Source organism: Nelumbo lutea, chromosome 4, assembly GCF_056320005.1.
Source record: "Nelumbo lutea isolate HS-2025 chromosome 4, American lotus-T2T, whole genome shotgun sequence".
In the NCBI taxonomy this organism is placed as follows: domain Eukaryota; kingdom Viridiplantae; phylum Streptophyta; class Magnoliopsida; order Proteales; family Nelumbonaceae; genus Nelumbo; species Nelumbo lutea.
The window spans coordinates 87361838-87383736 of NC_142687.1; the positions used below are offsets into that span (position 1 = coordinate 87361838).

Sequence of the window (21899 nt, forward strand, 5' to 3'; positions counted from 1 at the left end):
AACAAATGCCAAAGAGAAAATAGCGAGAATGACTAAGGTAGAGAAGAGAATAGAAACAATATTTATATATGGATGTTTCAAATATTTCAATGATGGAATGGGTGTTTCACCTCAACCCAATTAAAGATATACATATATGTATACAAATTGTATGTCAGCATTTTTAGTGGCTTTTGCATATTTTTGTAATCCATTATTTTCTTAATGTATGCTATAAAGGCCAATAAAAGGTGGATGTACAAACAAGGGCAAAGCTGAGTTTTTTTTTTTTTTTTTTTTTTCTTGAAGGGGCAAAAAAACTAGTAAACATGAATAGGGGGGCAAAGCTCGAAAACATGGTTAGGGGGACCAAAATATAGGCAAAATTTAAATGGGTATTGTGGGGATTTTCAAGGCATGGGGCAGCCATTCTTCCCCCCCCCCCCCCCCCCCCCCCCATATGCCACTCTCAAGCACTACCCTTATGTGCAAAACTTAGTAAAAAATACCTTTAAACACACCACAAACCTACCCAAACAAGTCAATATTAACTTAAACTAGCTCAAGTTATGTTGGATTAACATTGAGTCTGCCTTGTTGGTAAATTCAAGCTTAACCTTGGGGTTGGGCTAGTCTTGAGTCCAAGGTCCAGGTCTCAACAATTGGACCTAGGTTAGCCTTTGGTCCAATCAACTTGATCAAACCCACCCAAATTGCACCCTGATAACTGTAGTACCTTTCAACTTTGAGGTGGGACTTGGAAGTCCTAGAAGTATAAAGCAATGTTTGGTAAAATATGATAAGGTGCCAATTGGTTGGTTGGTATGATCTCTAGCCGGTTGTAGTGAAAACTTGGGATTGAATCCTACTTGCGCCAAGGTTGGGGGTTATGGGTTTGAGGAATGGCATATAGTCACATATTGGGAATATCTTTCATACATGTATGTTAAATTTATGGGGGGGGGGGGGTGTTCCCAATGTGCAACTGAATTTTCATGCTTCTAGAGCATGCATATAATCGCACATGTATTGGTGAAATATTTAGAGAACCAAAATTTAAGAACCGTACAAAACGCCAAATGGCAAGTTCAAATCTGCTCCCAACAAGCACTCCCATCTTTGTCCTAACAAACTAATGCAGTTGCACATTAGGAACATCTCCTCATGAGTCATGAATGACACAAGAGATATTCCAAATGTGAGCTGTCATGGTCTGCAAGACAATGTTGGGAGTGTTTTGTTGGTAACAAATTCCTATTCCCAATTGATTAGAGAGGTAAGGCCTCATACTCATTGTATAGTAGGGATGGGGATTCAATCCCCATTGTATATCAATCTACATGGATTTAGTACAAAAATTTTGCCCAGAACTTCTTCAAAGCTGCTGAACCAAAGTTATGTGGCATTTAATAACACTTTTTTCCGACCTCTGAAGTCTAAAAATGTTGTTTTTAGATGCCACTTGCATTTGGGTTTGAATTTGAAAGGATGATATGAAATGCATTTTCAAATATAAAAATGATAAGATCATGACCCAACACTTAATGCGCTTAGATGCATTTCAAACGTGGCCCAAAGTCCAAAATGCACATGAATAATTTTGAAAAGACAAGGTATACTCATTGTTTTAAACCCAAAATTATCTCATTCGAGTTATTCCTCTTGAGCGATAAAGGGACTTGCCGCACTATCCAACCACTACACTAAGTATGTGGGGGATCTTAAATACTCACTTTTAATTGTTAATTTTGTTATAATTTTTAACATTTTAATGATTTTAATATTATTTATTAGTTAACGATTTGAATGATAATATATGAAATAATGCTAACTCCATTCAAAATTACCAAATTACCAAACTAAGCTATTTCAGATGTTTGGAGAATTGATCCAACACGAACAACAATATCTATTGAGATTTTGCACACAAATAACGTCATTTTAACATTTTCAAATTTCAGATTTAAAATTTATCAAACGCTACCTTAAACACTCCCAAACAGGCCCTGAACAACGTGGCGTCACGAGTAAGTGAGTTAGTAGTCAGCCATTTAGCTTCAACCTTACAAACACTTGTCGTTCTACAATACGAACGATCGTTTCTCTCTTTCGTAAAATTACAACACAGGATCGTTTAGTCGAATCTATTCTTTTCTGATCTCCATTAACCATTGTTGTAAAGTATAAAGTTGGACGAGCACAGCCACTCGTATGAAGCTAAAGCGAAGGATTCTGTGAGTAGGAAATCTGGTGGTCAGCAGATTCGAACTCAAAGGAGGATGTTTTCACTGCGTTCGCTCGAGTAGCAGTCACTCGAGTTCCGGTATCTCTCCCAACTCCCAACACCAAGAGAAGAAGCCTTCCCTCCACCCTATAAATGCCTTTCGATTAAATTTCCCCTATTATTTCCTCCATTTTCCCCAATTCAACTTCAGAAACTCAGAAGTAGAAAAATCTAACTCCAGAATGGGGTTCAGGTTCTCTAATTTAGGTCCCATGTACAAGGCTTACTGCATCTCTATAATCTCTTCTTCCACAAACATAAGGAACCGCTCTAATTCTCTCATTCTCCCAATCAATTATTTTTTACAAGATTCATTGATCTTCTCAGACAACCCCCATTACAAGATTCCTAGGAGATGGCACGTTGGCCATTCTCATCACCAACATCACTCGAGCAAGGAAGGCGAGAACATTTTTAGGTTGGGTCTCGCTGCTGATGTGGCTCTTGCCACCGGAAAATGTTTTACCGGTTACTTGTCCGGCAGCACTGCCATCATTGCTGACGCTGCACATTCTGTGTCGGACGTCGTAAGTTTTTGAATTCCCCCTTTTCTTTAAAACAAATTATTGATTGGTTTCAATTAGTTTCTGTTTTTGTTTTATCAGTTGTGCTTTAATTATACCACTGCCTTTGATATTCTTTATTTCTCTCTGTTTTTTCGTTTCCACCAATTCAAATAGTGCAATAGCGACTATTGACTGCATAAACATGGTGCATTGTTGCCTTGATGATAATCATTTTTTTGATGATCATGTTCTTACAAGGTTGTATAAGCATCAGGCAATGGCCATGTATGTGATTGCTTAGTGACATGCTTCGATTGAGAGTTTGAGATAATATCTTGGGGAAGGAATTCCCACTGGTAGCGTCAAATAGTTTGGAGAAGTAATGGTACATGGATTGCTAACCAATTCAAGGACAAAATTTTGTCTTAACACAGTGGTCATGATAATCGTTATCATCGTCACTAATACCATTAATGCTATTTTTTCTTTGATAATAACAGAATCAATTTCATTAAAAAGAGGAAATTTAGTACAATAAGAAAGGGAGGGATAAACACTCTTAGCCCTCCCCAACAGAAAAACTGCTATTATACTCAAAAAACTTGTTGTGGCTCGAGAACTAATTGCATTGTGGATAAAATAAGGTTGATCACACTACATAGGCAAAAGACGGTAAAGGTTGATCACACACTACAAAAGTAGCTTTAGAAAAAAAGGAAGATTCTAAGAATCAGCAATAACTATTTTTTTTTTAAACATAAATTTGAAAATGATGAATGAAGAATGATTTTTCCTCTTTCTGGGTGATTCTTTTTTCAGAATTATTTGGACATGGAATTGACCACATTGCTGAACATGCCTTAAAATTTATACCTGATTATTGGGTTAGAATGCTTATTAGAGTTCTGGTTTCATATTGTATGCATGAAATATTAAAGTTGTCAAGGTTCTTATAGAAGGCAGCTTATTGCTTTAATTGCATTTTAATTCCTTATTGTTGTGGGTTTTGGGTCAAAATTGCTCTGAATGAACTTTGATATTGTATTTTTTTAATCAAAATTGCCATTCTTGAATGTATGAAAGAAACATGATGACTGTTGTCTTGGAGTGACAGTCCAAGAGGCCAGAAATTCCATTCTAGCACAAATCAGTTAGTTGTGGAACTTGATGCAGCATTTCTTATAGGAGATGACGTGTTCTCCACGTGACTCTTTATTATGTTTATTCCAAATAGATCAAAGTGATCTTTGGTGCATGCAAACTTACCAAATTAACTACCGTAATGATACAGATACTATAGGCTATGAGATTCTGTATGAATTTACTGTTAACTAAGAAGATTTTGAGGTGTCTTGAGTCCTAAATCCAACAACTATATTCGTTAATTTGTTTATGTTGCTTAATTCACTGTAATTTCATACTTCATCATCATTAGAAATTTCCTGTAGTTTTATTCTGTGCTTAAAACAATTCTGTATGTGCCTTTTCAGGTCCTCAGCAGTGTTGCTCTATTGTCATTTAAGCTTGCAAGGGCTCCAAAGGACACAGAACATCCATATGGTCACTCTTGATTTGTACCTACATGCTACTCCATGAATCTCAAGATATGCATGTCTTGCTTGTTAACATAAGCAATATTACTATATAGATTATTATCCAGAAAACGATATCACCTTAGTTGAGATAATGGATTGCGTTTGGTGCTTTAAATCTGTTATTTATTTTTTACTGATTTTGAAAGAAATGAAAAGAGTTTTGATAATTATGTGCAACACAAGACACCGACTATCTTTTTGTAATGATCAGGGATCAAGGGATTGATGAAGTTAAATTTTTTTGATCAGTTTTGATGAAGTTAAATCAAGAAATGAAGAATCCTAAATCATAAGAGAAGATAAAAAACTATGAGAGAGATAATTAGGAAGGGATAGACTAGAAGAGTGACACCTTTCTTCTTGAACAAGAATTGGATTCACTTTATATAGTGAAATAAAGTAGGATTTGTATGGAAAATTGCATATAGCTGGGATAAGTCTAGTTTGAGTTGAGTTCAGTTTGACTGCATAACTATGGATTGAAGTGGTTGTAGTCATGAGACCCTTTTTTGGGTATCATAGGATCCTTGTTGCTAGTTACTACATATGAATTTTCTTATTCACATTAGGGAGCATGCATTACTTTCCAAAGATTAACCATTCTAACAATGTGGTATTGCAACACTCAAAGCAATGTTCTCTCTCAGTTATTTAGAAAGTCTAAGGGGGCAAGACGTGTCATATTATGTTCTATATTGTGTCATAATCTTTAGCTTTGATACTGACTTTATGTAGGACAGCTAAAAGGCAGCCAGTGCACGAGGCTCCCGCCAATGCAGGGTCTGGGGAAGGGCAGATGCACGCAGCCTTACCCCTGCACATGCAGAGAGGCTGTTTTGAAGATTTGAACCCTGGTCACCTAGGTTGCAATGGTCACCCTGGTAGGACAGCTCAAAGATATAATTCTAAGGAAGCAAGCTTAGGATTTAGGATTAGGAGCCAAGAGAAACAATGAAGAAAAAAACATATCCAACGAGGCCTAAAGATAGATTGAGGATTGGATATTGATAATTAGGACCAGAATGAAGAAACTGCCATATCTGTTAATAATGGCAAGTAAAGAAAGGATTGTTATTTTGACACATCCCATTTTGACAAACTACAAAAACTTCTAATTATTTCTCAAAAAATACTTGTTTTTGAAACAGATTTTCATTACAAATAGGGGAATATTGTTTTTTCACTAGGGATGTGTACTGATTATCAAATGGGATGTACCCAATGCAGCACCTGGAAGAAAAAAAGTATACTGATAAAATTGAAAAATAAGTAAAATCAAGAGAAAAAAAGAGAGAGAAAACTAGAATTGAGAAACAGGATACAAGTTGAGTAGATGAACTAAATTGAAACATAGAATGCTAATTGATAGGGAAAGGATGGAACCATAACACCAAGAAACTTTTTGAGAGTCAAGAACCATGACTTGTGGAATTGTTATGGTTCTAAATAGGTGTGTAAACAGTATCAAACTATCCGATTTTGAATTCAATATCTGATGTAAATGAATCGAATTCGGATAATCCACTTAATCGAAAAGTTGAATTTGAATAAATTTTTCTCATCGATTAATTTATCCAATTGAATTTGAATCTATACTGTTTTGATTTGATTAAATATAAGTATAATATATATTGATACATTACAATATAATATAATTATAAATTATCAAGCACCTTTTAAGTGTTTTCTACTCTTTTTCCTTTTTACAAAAAGTAATTGTCCTATTTAACATAAAAGACAAAACACAATTGATGGACAAGACTTATACTCTTTTTCTATTCATTGAGATCATAACCCATTAACCTACCTTCTTTCTCTATCTCTCTCACTTCTGGTCTCCCTCCGTCTATCTCCCTTGTTTCCCTCCCTTTTCTTAGTCCTTCTATTTCTTCTCCCTTTTCTTAGTTTTCCCTCCCAGTTTCTATCCTTCTCCAGTTCTCCTCTATATTCTAATCCATTAATCCCTCTCTGCTTCATCATCTTCATTTTCCTCCCTCTTTTTATTTCTTCTCCCCCATTTCTAACATGTAGCTCTGCAATTTCTTTCATGGTAAAAAATTTAGCATGGTGAGAAGGGAGAGAAGACTGGGTGTTTTCGTCATATAAAAAAGGGCTTCATGGTGTTTTGACTTCTGACATTCAAACCTTGGCTTTTGTCGGCTGTAGCCATCCACACTCTTTACTCTGTCCTTGTTCTTTCTCTATGTCCCTTATTTGTTCTAGATTTTTTAGGATTTTTCTCTTTTCTTCTTGTTCTAGTTTTTTTTTTTTTGTTTTTGAGTTTTTTTCTATATTGTTCGCAAGTTGCAACGTTGAGGGATTTCTTAGGGCTTTTATTTCAATGTTTAAAGTTTATAAACCAGTCAAGTTCGAATTGATTTGATTATTTGATTCTTTAATTGATTTTGAATTCAATTTGCAATTTTAAATATCCCACGAATATTGAATCGAATTCAAATCATCCACTCTTTGATCAGAGTTGAATACGAATGTATCTTGATTTTATTCAAATTCGATCCGTTTATAGGCCTAGTTCTAAATGTTAAAGTTCTTGGCTTGATGTGTTCCAACAGTCTTAAGACTTTTGGTATATTGGTCAAACATGTAACAAATGTTATTAGAGCCTACCACGACATCTCAAGTTCAAATCATGGAGAGGGCTACCTAGAGTAGAGTGAAAGCTGTCACAGAAAGGGCTACTTGGAGTAGAGTAAAAACTGTCATGGAAAGGGCTACCTGGTGCCAAGTGAAATCAACCAAAAAGGAAAGGGCTACCTGCTGCCGGGGTGTGAGTTATTGTGAAAAGGGTTGCCTACTGCCAGAGTGAGAGTGTTGTGGAGAGGGCTACCTACGACTAGCATGAGAGTTTCCCAAAGTGAAGCTGTCGAGACTCGAGATGTCGACTGCGGAAGCGTGGTGGTATGTTATGGTCCTAAATGTTAAAGTGCTTGGTTTGAACAAGACAATAAGAGAAGAATGATTTGAACTTCAGGACTTTTCCATTTCTTCAAGTTGGTATTTGTGTGAATCCATGATCTCAAATATGATTTGAGCTTGAGAGCTATACTGAACTCACACATTTGAGGCCTCATGTAACTGCTTGGTGTGAGGTGGCTTCCTTGAGAAAATGTAAGTGGGGTGTCTTGCAGTGAAACTTGTTGATATTGGTGTTGAGTTGGGCTTTGAATTGCTTATGGGCCTATCATCCCCTCCCTCTATGAGATGGACCTTGTCTGCAAGGTCAAAGTGAGGGCAATCCTACTGGAGTTTAGTGACTCCTAGGTAGCACCCTCCTCCGATAAAGAAAACCAGACAACCAAGGCCTCCATGGTAACTCTGCCCCCCCTTTTAACCCATTAAAAGTCAATAGTCTTCTTTGGTTTGAACTATGAGCTTGCCTTCATCATTGGAGGTGGGAGGGTCTAGTCTCGCTGCTTGGTTGGAAGATACACTCTTCTTTAGTATGGAGACATGAAAGGAGCAAGGGATATCTTATCCCGACCAGAAAGAAGTTGGTAAGAGGTGAATAACTGTGAATCACTGGTCATATGGTGAGAAACACTAGAATTAATTATGGGGTTTTATGAGTACTTGAGGAAGAAGCATGATGTGTAGTGGCACGAATACCTGAGTGAGCATATGCATAAAAAGGAACAATCTTTGAAGGAGCTATAGCAGTGGACTCCAAGTGACTAGGGGTGAGCGAAAAAAAAAAAACACCGAACCAACCGAAAAAACTGACCAAAACTGAACCGAAAAATCGGTTAACTAAACCGGTCGGTTTGGTTTTGGTTTGATATTCTTAAAAAATCGACAGTTTCGATTCGGTTCCGGTTAACCATTTATAAAAACAGGTGGTTAAATGAACCGACTGATATATATAATAATATTTATATAATACTATATTATATTTTTTATTTTTCAAAAAGACTCGGCAGTCTAAGTCTTTGAGAGGCTTTCAATTTCAGCCCCTCTTCGGTAGTCTGCTAGAGTGCTAGACTGCCACTCTGTGGCTCTACTAGACTGCCATTGCCAGTCTCACTCTCTTCGAAAACCTCAGTTTGCTACTAGACTCTCTTTGAAACTCGGAACCACTCAAGAGTAAGCCTTTTTCTCTTCTCAGCTTCTCTCACTCTCTATCTCTTCTAAGTCTCTCTAGTCTCTCCCTTCTCTTCTCACTTTGTCAGTCTCTCTAGTTTCTCCGTTTAGCGCTCTCTTCTCAGTCTCTCTAGTCTCTCTGTTTGGCGTCCTCTTCTTAGTCTCTCTGTTTGGCGTCCTCTTCTTAGTCTCTCTATTCTCTTCTCAGACTGTTGCGCGGCCCGCGCCAACCACCAGCACCATACGGCAATGCCGGTCACCGCCTCGCCGGCAAGCAAGCACCAACGCCATTCAATGTCATTGGTAGTGTTGAAGGCTTGAAGCATTTGTCGACTGTCGATGGGCAGTGGTTTTGAAGCATCCGTGATCCTTCTCTCTCTCACCTCTCCTCTCTGTGGCTCCGCCAACAACCACTAGCACCAACCAGTCTGGCACAACGACAACCACCGACAATATTAGTTTTTTTTTTTTAAATATTTTAAGTGCATAAAAAAACCGAAAAACTGAATCACGGTTAACCAGTCCACCAGTTAACTGGTTAACTGGTGAACCGATTGCACCGGTTCGGTTTCGGTTTTGAATATTTAAAAAACCGACCAGGTCGGTTCAATTTGAAAAAATACCCCACGGTTTAGTTAACCGAACCATGAGCACCCCTACAAGTGACTGTTGATTCGGCCATACTTATCATATTCAGCCCTAGTTGCTATAAGTTGTTCCCCCACTGACTTCTCTCCACCTTGTCCTTGTTCACCTTGTAAGAGGTAGCTATATTTTCATTTCCACCTTTTCTAGTATCAACCTTTTTCCCACCATTTTCTTTCTTGAATCTGGTAGAAACAAGCTCTAGGTGCAGTTTCAACATGTGGCTTTAGTGTGTTTAGGCTTCTTGCAGTATTCATAGATAACATTTTTCTTCCAGTGCTAACCTTTGGCTTCATCCCCGCATTAGCATAGTGATCAACCTGTGGCTCAACAGACTGAACTTGTCTTTTGCTCTCCTCACTGCTCACCATAGCATATGCCTGAGACAAAGTCAGCTCATCCTTTGCTAAAGCATTCTACCTCACAATATCATACTCCGAGTTGAATCCGGTGAGGAACTCAAAGACCCGATTTCTTTGCACCAACCTCCTATATGTTTCTGCATCCTTTGTGCAATCCCAAACAATAGTTTCCATCAGATCAATCTCTTGCCAAAGAGATTTCAGCATAGAGAAGTAGACTGCTAAGGGCTTCTCCCCTGTCTAAGATCATTCACATCATGCTTCAATTTGTAGGCCCAAGCAACATTAAGCTTTTGGGAATAGGTCTCTGTGACACTATCCCACACTTCTTTTGCAATTTCCATCTACAGGCAATGCTGACTAATGTGTGGTTGCATAGAATTCACTAACCAACCCACTACTGTGTACTTTTCCTGCATCCACCTTTCATAGGTAGAATCCTCCTCCTCCGGTTTCTTCCTGCTCTCGGTAATATAACCCCATTTTCCTCTATTACACACCTTTCATAGCTTGGTATTAATAGATTGAGACCAAGCTAAATAATTGGTCCCACCTAGCTTCATAGTAGTCAGCCCCAAAAAGATTCTCCATTGACCCCCCATGTCCAAACCCGGAATTTGTGGAATATTTGGTCTCTCCTCCAGTTTGCTCCATTAAGTAAATGGATGCAAACGAAAATCAAATTAGGGCTTTACTAGGCTAGATTTATTGTTCTAAGCAAAGGACAACCTCTAAACCCCCCTTTCACTGGGTATTGCGGGATTGGGAGAAAGAAAGAAACTTCAACCACCCCTTCTAGAGGTTCCAGAATTCAATCCAACCAAAATCACCCCTAATAGAAATCAAAAGGCTTACCTCTGATTCCCAAGCACCTGGTTCAAATTGTCTTTACGACTTGTAACAAGGTTTCTCCAGTTATCTAGGGTTTTTGGGAAAAATCTCCAAGAACCTGCCCTGGGCTTCAACTAAGGATGAAAAACCTCCACAAAACTCTCCAAAAACCTTCCTAACTAGGCTGCATAAGTAGCTGATTGATAAACCAATCAGTTCTCCATACACACTATGTATAGGCAAAGAAAGGAGAAAAAAGTCGAAAGTGAGAACCCTCTCTAGTACTAAGTTGAAAATTACACCTACAGTAATTCAGATAATGCAAGAAAAGAAGAAAAGAGAGAAAGATAAAGAAGAAGAAAAGAAGTTTCAGCAATAGTTTGTGGAAGAAGAAAAGAAGGGAAGAGAGAAAAGAAGGGAAGAGAGAAAAGAAGAATTCAAACCTCTCTCCCTAGCCCCCTTTTATCACTTTTATTAATAATTCTAAGTTTGAGTACAATTACTTGGATGCCCTTAATGGGGCGGCCAACACTAAAGAGATAATTAAAAAAAATAAAAAAGGCCCATAAGGCCCATAACTAAGAAACATAACTTTTAAACACTACTTAAAATAAATAAAGAACACTGGGGCCCATTCGGCCCATTCTCACTACAATAATAAAATAATAAAACAAAAGTTTTTTAACTTCAAAACTTTTTAGGGGTGTTATTTGGGCTTCCTAATTGGATTAAGCCCAGTGGAATCATAGAATGGCCAAAAGTCCCCAAACCGTATTAGAAACCACACCAAACCGTAATAAAATAGTTTGGTCTGGTTCGGTTTTCATGCCAAAATGGTTTGGTTTGGTCTGGGAATTTCTCAAACCGTAATATATTGGTTTGGTCTGAGATCTTCTCCAAACCGCACCGAACTGGACTGTGAATATGTTAGGAACTGCCTAACTCAGGGACTCTTTCGAGGGAGCCTGCCTCCAGAATGAGAGAGAGAGAGAGAGAGAGAGAGAGAGAGAGAGAGAGAGAGAGAGAGAGAGAGAGAGAGGTTGTATTCCCAATTCAATAATTGATTCTGTTATAACACTGCTGTTACAATTCTGTTATACCAGCCTCTCCACTTGTCCAGTCCACTTGTCTAGTTTGTTATTTAGTTTGTTCTAGTGGTTGGCTGTTAATTCTGTTGTACCAGCCTCTCCACTTGTCCAGTCCACTTGTCTAGTTTGTTATTTAGTTTGTTCTAGTGGTTGGCTGTTAGTTATATTCTTTAAAGGCTGACGTGGCCTTTTCTTGTACACTTATATTCCCTTTATTTGTGTCTCAACAGAATACCCCTACCTGCCAGTTTTTTTGAGGTCCTTTTTTTTGTACAACTACTCATTGTACACAAGACCAGTTATTAATACAATCATATTTTACCTTCTTTCAAAAAAAAAAAACACCCCTACTGGCCAATAGGTGGGGTTTTAAGTAATGGTCCACTAGTCCAACCAAAAAAAAAAGGTTCATATGCGTACCTACCTATCAATACTGCCACATGGATGAAATCCAGCCCAAAAGAAAGAGAACACACTACACTATTAATCGATTAGAGATTTCTGTTCACACCTGTCCACAACCAGCCCCCTTCGTGTCATTGAGTAGAGGGTTTCTAGCAAACCACCACAGCAACTGGAAGCATATTTACCTCCAAGAAGGAAAAATGACCACTCCTTTTTGGTCCCTTATTGATCCTCCAATTTGTTTAGAAGTACTTCAAAGAGAAGTTCTGATATGGCGATCTCAGGAGGACCAAGGGAGAGAAAAGAAAACTGAGTTCGAAACTGATTTCCTAGGGCTCTGATACCATGTGAATAATTCGATTAACCTTAGTTCAGAAGAAGAAGAAGAAGAAGAAGAAGAAGAAGAAGAAGAGAGAGAGAGAGAGAGGGTTTGGTGTGAGAAGAAGAAAAGTCCCCTCTCTCAGCCGACCCACTTTGTATTTATACTCTTTGTATTAGATTACAAAAGACAGAGTTGCCCCTCATTAAGTATGGGACACACAACTTAAACCCAGACAAAATAGATCTTAACCTTAATTAGATAGACAAAAGACTTAACTACCCTTGTACTGTCGATTCTAACAAAGTTCAAGTGGTAGGCATCTTGATTTGGTGCTTTGATACCAAAAATGTTAGGTTACTGCCTAACTCAGGGTTCGCTTTGAGGGAGAAGTGAAGAACCAGCCTCCTCAAAACAGGTGAAAAGAAGAACAAGAGAAGAAGAGAAGGATGAGTTGAACTTCAGGGTTGTTCCATTTCTCCTTCAGGTTGGTATTTATGTGAATGTGAATCCATGATCCCAGATATGATCTGAACCTGAGAGCTTTAACAGAATTCATGCATCTGAGACCTCATGTAACTGCCGGGTGTGATGTGGGTTCCTTGGGAAAATATAAGTGGGTCACCCTGCAGCTGGGCTTGCCAGTGCCGGTGCTGTGTTGGGCTTCAAACTGCTTGTGGGCCTATGAGTGGAGTTAGCACTACACAAAAGAAAAGACAAAGACAAAGTCTTTGTTTTTAAACTCTTTTCCTCTAAAATCATATTATGGATCTTATACAAATTTATCTTTTTTTTTTTGATATGAGGATGTCTAAAACTCCCAACTTCTAATATCATATTTATATAAGAAAACTAAAGAAACACCATAAAACTTCTTAAAAGCTTTTAAATAAAGACTTTTTTTCCTCAGTCTCATACAATTTTTTTAAGGTAAATAAAATTTCATTAATAAGTACAGAGATGTACAAAGGAGGCTCTATCTGGGAAGAAAGAAACTCACGTATCTTCTCAGAAAAGGAAAGAACCATTGAGAATGTAATGGAGCTGATACACTTAAGGGTGGTTCACTGGCTGAAATCTCTGAACCTATTCACAGTTTTCTCCTTGGATGACTTGCTGAGAAATTGGTTAGAGATAGCTAATTCTGCCTAGATTAATACGGTTTTCTTCTCCCTCTTGGACCTCTCCCCCCCTGGATTCATGAAGCTGAATTTTGATGGCAGTAGTTTAAGGAACCCAGGGCTCTCTGGTATAGGGGGAGCATTCAGGAATGAAGAAGGGCTTATTATAGCCATGTTCTCAGGCCCTATTGGAGAAGGAGATTCTCTTAGGGCTGAGACCCTTGCGGCTCTGGAAGGGCTGAGACCCTTGCGGCTCTGGAAGGGAGTTGAACCTAAGAAAAGTGGTTTTGAAGGTGACTCAGAGGTGGTGGTGACTGGTGAGATGGCTAAAGGAAGATAACTCTGCTATCTGGAACTACAGCAGTGAAAAGAAAAAATTTAAGTGGTTGACTAGGGACATTGAGGTGAAATACAGTTGGGTAAAGAGAACTGCTAACTTGCTGATGGGTTAGCCAAGCAAGGGGTGAATAGGGGATCTTTCTTTTGGGATCATTTCTAATTTTGTATCTTTTGTTTTGATAAATTGGGGGAATTAAGAAAGTTTACCTCCCCCTCTCTTGTAATTAAAGTTTCTTATTCTTAATAAATTCTGTCACTACTGATAAAAAAAAAGATGTACAGAGGAGGCTAACAGCCATTAGCCATATAAATACTTTACATTTTACCTCCCTGTACACCCAAAACTGTGTGCTAGTTACATGTAAAACCTTTCCTTTTAAAAGACAAGAGAAGTCTTTAAGAGCCAGGACCCAGTTAGCAGGAAAGGTACCAACATCATATAATAAAAACATACACACAAAGAAAAAAAAAAACTTTTTTCTAATGTTGGATGGGGTAGGAAACCATGAGGGTACTGCTGTTAACAGAATAAGGTAACTAGTGTCTGAGAAAGGTTACAGGTTATAAGGAATATAGAGAACATACTATCAGTTAAGGAATGAAAAGAGAACGTGGTTCAGATCTGAGGTAAATGCAACAAACTACTATCATGATCTTGGACCAACACAGGGTGATCTATGGGTGGAAAGCAAGGTAGAAGGGGAAAGTATTGCAAGGAAAGGACTGTGCTTAGTAACAAGAAAACTCAGGTTAGGGGTTTCTTTTCAAGCTGTAATTTAAGAAATTTCAAGTGTGGACTTCATCTATGTTAACCAAGAAAGAAACTCAAACAGCAGTAGAGAGGACTTAATGAGGAGAATAAGAAGTTGGTAGGTAGATATAAGACAAAGAAGAACATTGGCACAAGCAAGGCTTTGGCACTGGGTATAAAGGAATAAGTTAATTATTGACTGGAAAAAATCCAATGTAGAATCTGTGATAATACAGGTAGAAAGGCACATGATCAGACGGGCTAGTCTTTGGCAATATATTGTTGGCTTTAAGCCAAAAGATCTCAGTAGTCACTGGAGTCAAATCATTTGGGACAATGGGCTTATTTTGAAAAAAAAAAGATTGTAATACAAAAGATTCATACTTACCTTTTGAAAAAAAGATTGTAAAATGACATTATTATAAATCAATTTTCAATTTAGAGATCCATAAAAGGGGTTTGGGGAAAACCACAATGGAAATGGAAAAATGTATTCATCTGGTATTTGTCATAAAAGCCTGCAATTAACATATAAAAACAGACATTCTCACTCTTGTATCTCTTTTTCAAATTCAACACAGCAGGGTCTTTATGCCTTTGTTTTTTCCTCTGTTCTTTGATTTATCACGCACAAGGCAGGCGCCCATTCACCCAAGTGAGAAGGCACTCTCCTGTTGCCTAGCCTTGCCTTGGGGCTTGAAAACCTAGACCAAGATTTTTTTTTTTAATAATCCCCAAACTTTACTCCTGGTGGAAGGACATCCACCATAGGTTTTATTAGAAAAGAGAACCTATTGGGGGGGATGTGAATGTAGAAGTCTTACCCCTCTGAGAACATATACAAAAGATCATCCATTCATAAAATTACAATAGAATAGCCTGGATAGTCTTACAAAACCAAGAAGATGAAACCAAACCCACTTGGATTTCCCTTAAAATACATTTTCACTGTTGAAGGAAGATCCTCACTAGGTTGGAAAGTCCAGCTATTCTCTGTATCAGATGAATAATTATCCAAGGCATCAGCCACTTGGTTAATTCCCTGTAAGCATGGCATATTGCTCTAGCCACCCTTTCCCTTCAGCTCGCTTATTTCATCCAAAAAATGCCAGACACACCAAGGGACAGACATTTGCACCATTTACCATTTTTATAAGAACCTCCAAATCCATCTCAACCCAAATGTCGTATAAACCGAGTTCATCACATAGTCGTAGGTCATCAAGGAGGACCCTGGTCTCCACCTTTGTGTTTGAGACTTCCCCATAAAAGCTAGCGAAAGCCAATGAAGGATTTTACATTCTGGTCTCTAATTACACCTCCACCACTTTCCAAACCTGACTCTCCACAAGTCGCTCCATCTGTATTCAATTTGAAACCACCACTTATGGGTTTAACCACTTAACCACCATCAATTTTCTCTGTTGAATCAGTGCCTCTTCTAAACCCTATGCTTCAAGCTTACCTTATGAATAAAAGAGGGGGGGGGGGATGTGCATCCTTTGCTCTGTTAATGGTGAATCCCTACCCCTTTAGGGGAAGGAGACTCCTTAAAAGCTGAACTGTTAGCCCTGCTGCAAGGGCTAAAGATTGCCAAGCGAGCTGATCTTAAGAACTTGGAGATAAAAGGGGACTCAAAAACAGTGATATCTTGGACCAATTCAAGCAGTAATGTTCCTTGGAACTACAGGCTTCCAGTAAGGGAGATAGTAAGCATAGCAAGGGAACTTAATGCCTCATTCACATGGGTCAGGAGAAGTGCAAATGGAATGGCTGACTCTCTAGCTAAACAGGGTGTTCAAAGGCAACGGCTTTTTTGGGCTTTAGTGTAACATTTTCTGTTGAATCGTCTGCACTCTTGCTGATGTAACTCTAATTTAATTATTTTAATTGAATAGAATTCTCACTTTGCTGATCAAAGATAAAAAAAAGAGGGGGGGGGGGTTGGGCTTGGTAACACCATAAAGAGTCTCAGATTGCAAGGTTACCTTGAATAAAAGAAGGGGGCATTGAGCTTGGTAACACCAAGAATTTGCCTTTTGGATCTTCCTTCCAAATGATCTTGTCCCTCCAATGGGCCAGCAAGGGAGCTCTTCTCAACTTTTATAGGAAGGACACATTTTCTGACCTCCCTGCTTGCTAGTTCCTTCAAAAATATTAGGCTCAAACTAATGTATCCCCTAGAATGGCCAAAGGTTGGGCCTCAACCACTGACTCATTATAAATCACATACAAGTTTCTAAAAACATCATTTCTGAAACCAGTTCCTACTATCATAGAAATAATAAAGCTCTAAAATCCAAATAATCCAAAAGTAGTAATTCTTGTCACATATGCTTTCGATATTTTGCTGTTAACTCTTTTAAATCATATAGCACGGGATCTTAGGTTCATTGAATAGGTGACATAATCATCTTTACATAACATCCAAATCAGTGCATTTGAGCATGCATTGACATGAAAACTATAGGCCAAAAGCAGAATAATAGATTTTAATTGGTGTTCTCTCTTCTCTTTTCACAGGGCATGGTAAATTTGAGACTCTTGGAGCTCTTGGAATTTCTTGTATGCTTTTGGCAACAGCAGGAGGTATTGCATGGCATGCTTTAGATATTTTGCAGGTAATTTTTTTTCTTCCTTTATTTTTTTTCAAAGCAACCATTAGACAATAATAGTTAACTGAACACCTTTTTTTATTCATTCTGGTTCCCATTCCTCACATCTTTAAGAAATTATCAGGAATTTAAGTTTCATCAATTACCATTAATATTGGCAAATTAATACATCTAAAATGTGCTGGACTTTGATCAATTCTCATTTCTTTTCAATGGTAATGTCTTAATCTAGGATGCAATACCATTTACATGGTCTGGAACTCCATAACTTGCCTTGTGTCCCATGCTTGGATGATCAGGACCCACCACTTAATGGATCCTGCCATAGATGTTAACTGGACCAAAATCAGCTAAAAATGACTCCAAAAGTATGTATTACAGGGATAGATAGGATGGTTGAAAGTAATCTAACCATGCTGGTTTTTGGTGCAGACCCCCTCTCTAGGTGGGACCCACATAATGCTGGGCCTTTTTTTTCCTGAAAAAGTAAGGTATTGTATGGGTTTCATCTTAATACCCAAAATGTGGCAAGAATTATATGGGCCTTAGAACCAAGATTGTCTATTTCTGAATATCAATATAATTAAACTTCACTCCCACCTTCCAAAAAGAAAAGGGAAATTTCCAAAATTTGTCCACCTTTGCTTTTTCTTTTTTTTTAGAACTCCTCCTTTCATCATCTGCAGGGATTGTTGTTGACTCCAGAAGTAGTCAGTCATTCATCAGGTCATGGTCATGGACATGGTGGACATCACCATGGAATCGACATGGATCATCCTATCTTGGCTCTAAACATGACTATTATATCTGTCTCTGTTAAAGAAGGGTATGAGGTTGTTTTGGACTGTTTATTCAAAATGTAAACTATGTGCGTAGAAATGCAAGGCCAGGTTATCATCTTTCTGTCTCAAATAACTGTTTGCCAATTTAACTGAATTTGATGCTTGCTCTTTACTGAGATGGATAAACAGCTGCAAGCCTGTGATTATTCATTGACCATAGATTTATTATTAGTTTCATGTAGATGAAGTTGAGTTTTTATTATATAAAATCTATTTTTTTTATACATTAGTACGAGAGAAGACATATTTGGGGGTATTTTTACTGTGGAATTTATAATTACTAAGTTATGTTCCATACCAGCAATAATTCTTAACATTTAGTTCATATTCAAGGTATGAACAAGCCTAATGCCTTATGAATGAGTGTAGTTTCAGATATTCATGAAAAATTGGATTTTTTTCCCTTGAACTGTTTTTTCAAATGTTATTTAATTTAGTCTCATCTTGCTACATTGTCCTCCTACCCCCTATAGACTTTACTGGATTACAAAAAGAGCTGGAGAAAAGGAAGGAAGTGGACTAATGAAAGCAAATGCATGGCATCATCGTGTAGATGCTTTTTCATCATTAGTTGCTCTTATTGGCGTTGGTAAGAATCTTCACTTTAGTTTAGTTAATGAGGTTGTTTAGTTACATCTGAAGCTCACTCTACCTTTAATTGAGTGAAAAGGAAAGTTGTGCATTTTTAGGAAGCTTCCATGGTTCACCATTGGTAACTGACACTTAACTTTCAAATACTAGGGGACACATTGAGGCTATTATTATTTTGAAGAAGTTATAGCTTATGTTATTAGATTATCAAGTTAGAAGTTATCGATATCAGAATCTTTAGCTTATGATACTGCATCTATGAAGTAGAATCCCCATTTTGGCTTTTAATTGTTAAAGCAAAACACTTTTGTAGATGTCAACCAATTAGTACCAGTTGAAGAAAGCAAAAGTGGGAAAGCAGTAAAATGCTGAAAGGAAAAGATGAAACTCCCTCCCAATCTTCTCTTACACAGTTCAGGAAGTTCCACAACTGCTTCTTAGTGCTTTCCTAAGCCTGTTGAGAATCTCTTGTATTTTTACCTATTACATCTTTTACATGAATTTGTAAGAAATAAATCAGAGAACCAGTATCTATCAAATAACTCCATTTGAAAAAGGCAAATGGCTCAAGTTGATAAAATAATAAAAACCTACAAAAGTAAAGAATCCTTAACATGCTATAAGCTGTCCACAAATTAACTGCAACTTGCTCAGTTCATGCTTGAATTATGTAATTTTTGGGTTGTTGTATAGGTAATTGGATAATCCAACTTTCTAGTGAAGGTGAAACCAAATTAAAGTCAAATTAATTGAGCACGTTTAAACATCTCAAATTTAAATCATAAGTAGAGAGAGGTGGACCTCAGGCATTTCTTATGTTTCCAATTGAGTTCCAAGTAATTGACCTATGATTTAGAATATCAGTTAGTTTGCCTCTTAGGACTAAAATACTGTCTCTTTTGTTCGACTAAATCACTTGAAGAGTTGATAAAGTGTGATGTTGTCCAACATTATTAATCGGTGCAGAAATACAGGAGAATGGTAAATTTGAGTAGCTTCCCATAGTTCTCATTCCCACTGTTGGAAATTCACTTATTTTCATTCATGTATACATATCATAAATGAGGATATATGGACAACTAATTGATGCATTTCAAAGATATTGAATCTGATTGTATTGATAAAAAAAACATGAATCTGATTGCAATGATATTTTCATTTTTTATCAGTAATAATAAGAAATGGCTGCACTAATATTTTCTTCTTGGTTGAATTTTAATAATATGCACTCTTCAAACAGTATGTATGATAGAACTGTTTTTCCGGTAGTGGTAGATGAAATGTGTAACACACTATTTCCTTTGATAAGATGTTGCTATTTACTTAACTGTATTGCTAGCTTCTATTGAGGTATATGCTCAAAAAATTTAGAGGATCTTATAAATTTGATTGCTTCCTGATAGAATATTTTAATGGAAAGCCATCTATTGCGTTTTAGGCCTTGAAAATACTAATAGAAAATTGGATCTTTTGACTGCAGGAGGTTCTGTTCTTGGAGTAAAATTTTTAGATCCGCTTGCAGGACTTGTTCTTTCAGGCATGATTCTAAAGGCTGGAGTTGAAACAGGTTATCAGAGGTACATTGTTTTCCTTTCTTTTTTTATGTTTTTAAGTTTGGAAAATGTGATAGACTGTCAACAGCCCCATCCACTCTTCTAGACCCCTCTTAATTTTTTGCATTTTTTGAATTTTAAAAGATAAAAGTAACCAGAAGGCATTAATAATTCAATTGTCATTTATTAAAACGTCTTTTAATTATCTCTTCATTTAATTTAGTATTAATTTAATGTACTCATCAATCATATTACTATTTTTTGTATAAAAAAATAAATAAATCAATATTAAAATGTTCTATATTATAATTAATTATCTCAAAATTTATTTTTACATTAATCTAATAACCTATGAAAGGATTTTTGGATGTCTATAAAAATGTATAAACTATTGAAGTAGCCCATATTTTTCAAATTCTAATATTACATACAGTAAAATACTTAATTCAAAGAACTGATAAAAACAATTAATTCAAAGAAATAATTAACATATCATTAATCTGTACAGCATATAAAAAAGGATTGGGCCCATGCTAGCAATTCAACTGTCTTTTCCCGTGGTGGATCAACAGTTAAACCATCTGGGCCCATGACATTATAAATCATATAATAATAATAAAAATATAAAACAGATAAATGTGCAAAAAACAACACAAAATATGGGCATGTCGTTAAGGCTGTAACAGGTCAGAATTGGATCTAATCGAGCCATATCTGAATCTGATCTGATTATTGAAACTTCAAATCTGAATCTTATGCAAAAACTGATATCTTGGATTTATTATGTTTAAAATAGAGACAAAATTGTAAAATTGAATTAGTTTTTAACTTGTACATTTTATTAATTATAAACTTTATGTAGTTATAAATGATAAATTTACATAAAAATTAACCATGTCTATTGTATTATATATTCATCATACTAAACAAAAATAAGTATAGTAAATGAATATTTTGTTATTAATGATGGAGTGGCTTCTTCATTGTCAATTTATTTAACAAAGCCCATGGCGTGGGCCTTGCCTAACATTTCTTTAAATTTAAGTGTTCAATTTATGAGTAGATAAGTATTATGTAAATAATTTGTTTTAGTGGAATCCTTATTATTAAAATCCATTCTTCTTTTGAGTTTATCATTGTAGATGACTCTTCTTATTTTCCTTTAGAAAATATTTTTAAATATATAGTTGGTATTTTGATGTTTTAAACTCTTATTGAAGGATAAACAATATAATATCATAAAAGGAACATCCATATTTAAATCACAAGATTTATATTAAAGAAACATAATATAATAATATTTATGGCATTTGAGGAATGATTTCAGAAGATTCAAACGGCTGTCACAGAACATGTCAATCCGAGTGAGATGGGTGAGGGGAACTGCCAACAGTTTGGCAGATAGCTTAGCTAAGCAAGGGGTGCATAGAACACATATTTTGGGCTCAAATGTGATATTGAATTGGGACAAGCTTCTAAAAGCTGTTTTTTTCACAACTTCTTGTTGTAATCCTGTTTTCTTCTAATTAATGAAATCTTTTTTTTTTTTTTTGTGTTGCTGATTAAAAAAAATATCAGGAGAGTGTATTATATAATAAATTTTTAAATCCTTAAGTACACACACACACATACACACACACACTATATATATATATGTGGATTTGGGATGTCATAGGGCTCCTTATGTCATAATATAATAATAATTACGACTAAATATCAAGAGAATATTATATAATAATTTTTATGCATGCATGCATGCATGTGTAGTGGCTGCCCTCAGACTAGAACCTGCATTCTCACGCTTGCCAGCCTGAGATTTTACCATACACCAAGTAATAGCCCCTAAACATGTGGATATGGGTGCGACTTAAGTAAATACACACACATATGTATGCATGTGCGTGCATCTTGTATGTGGCACACATGCATTTTGTGTTAAAGCAAATTTCTTAGACATGAAGGCTTCTCCGTCAAA

The 21899-nt window shown here is 36.7% G+C and overlaps 1 protein-coding gene across 2 annotated transcripts in view; it reads left to right on the forward strand.

Annotated features, from left to right (window-relative positions):
- Nucleotides 1-2077: 2077 nt before the first annotated feature.
- The window catches only part of LOC148861578 (Cation efflux family protein), a 42600-nt gene continuing 22778 nt past the window's right edge, over nucleotides 2078-21899 (forward strand). Inside the window, exons 1-6 of one of the 2 annotated variants that reach the window (XM_088986638.1) lie at nucleotides 2078-2790; nucleotides 4260-4329; nucleotides 16847-16944; nucleotides 17625-17764; nucleotides 18254-18369; nucleotides 19852-19948. In XM_088986638.1, the coding sequence (XP_088842764.1) occupies nucleotides 2446-2790; nucleotides 4260-4329; nucleotides 16847-16944; nucleotides 17625-17764; nucleotides 18254-18369; nucleotides 19852-19948 (866 nt within the window). In that variant the 5' untranslated portion in view covers nucleotides 2078-2445. The remainder of the gene's footprint in view (nucleotides 2791-4259; nucleotides 4330-16846; nucleotides 16945-17624; nucleotides 17765-18253; nucleotides 18370-19851; nucleotides 19949-21899) is intronic. The other variant, XM_088986637.1, reaches the window with a different exon arrangement.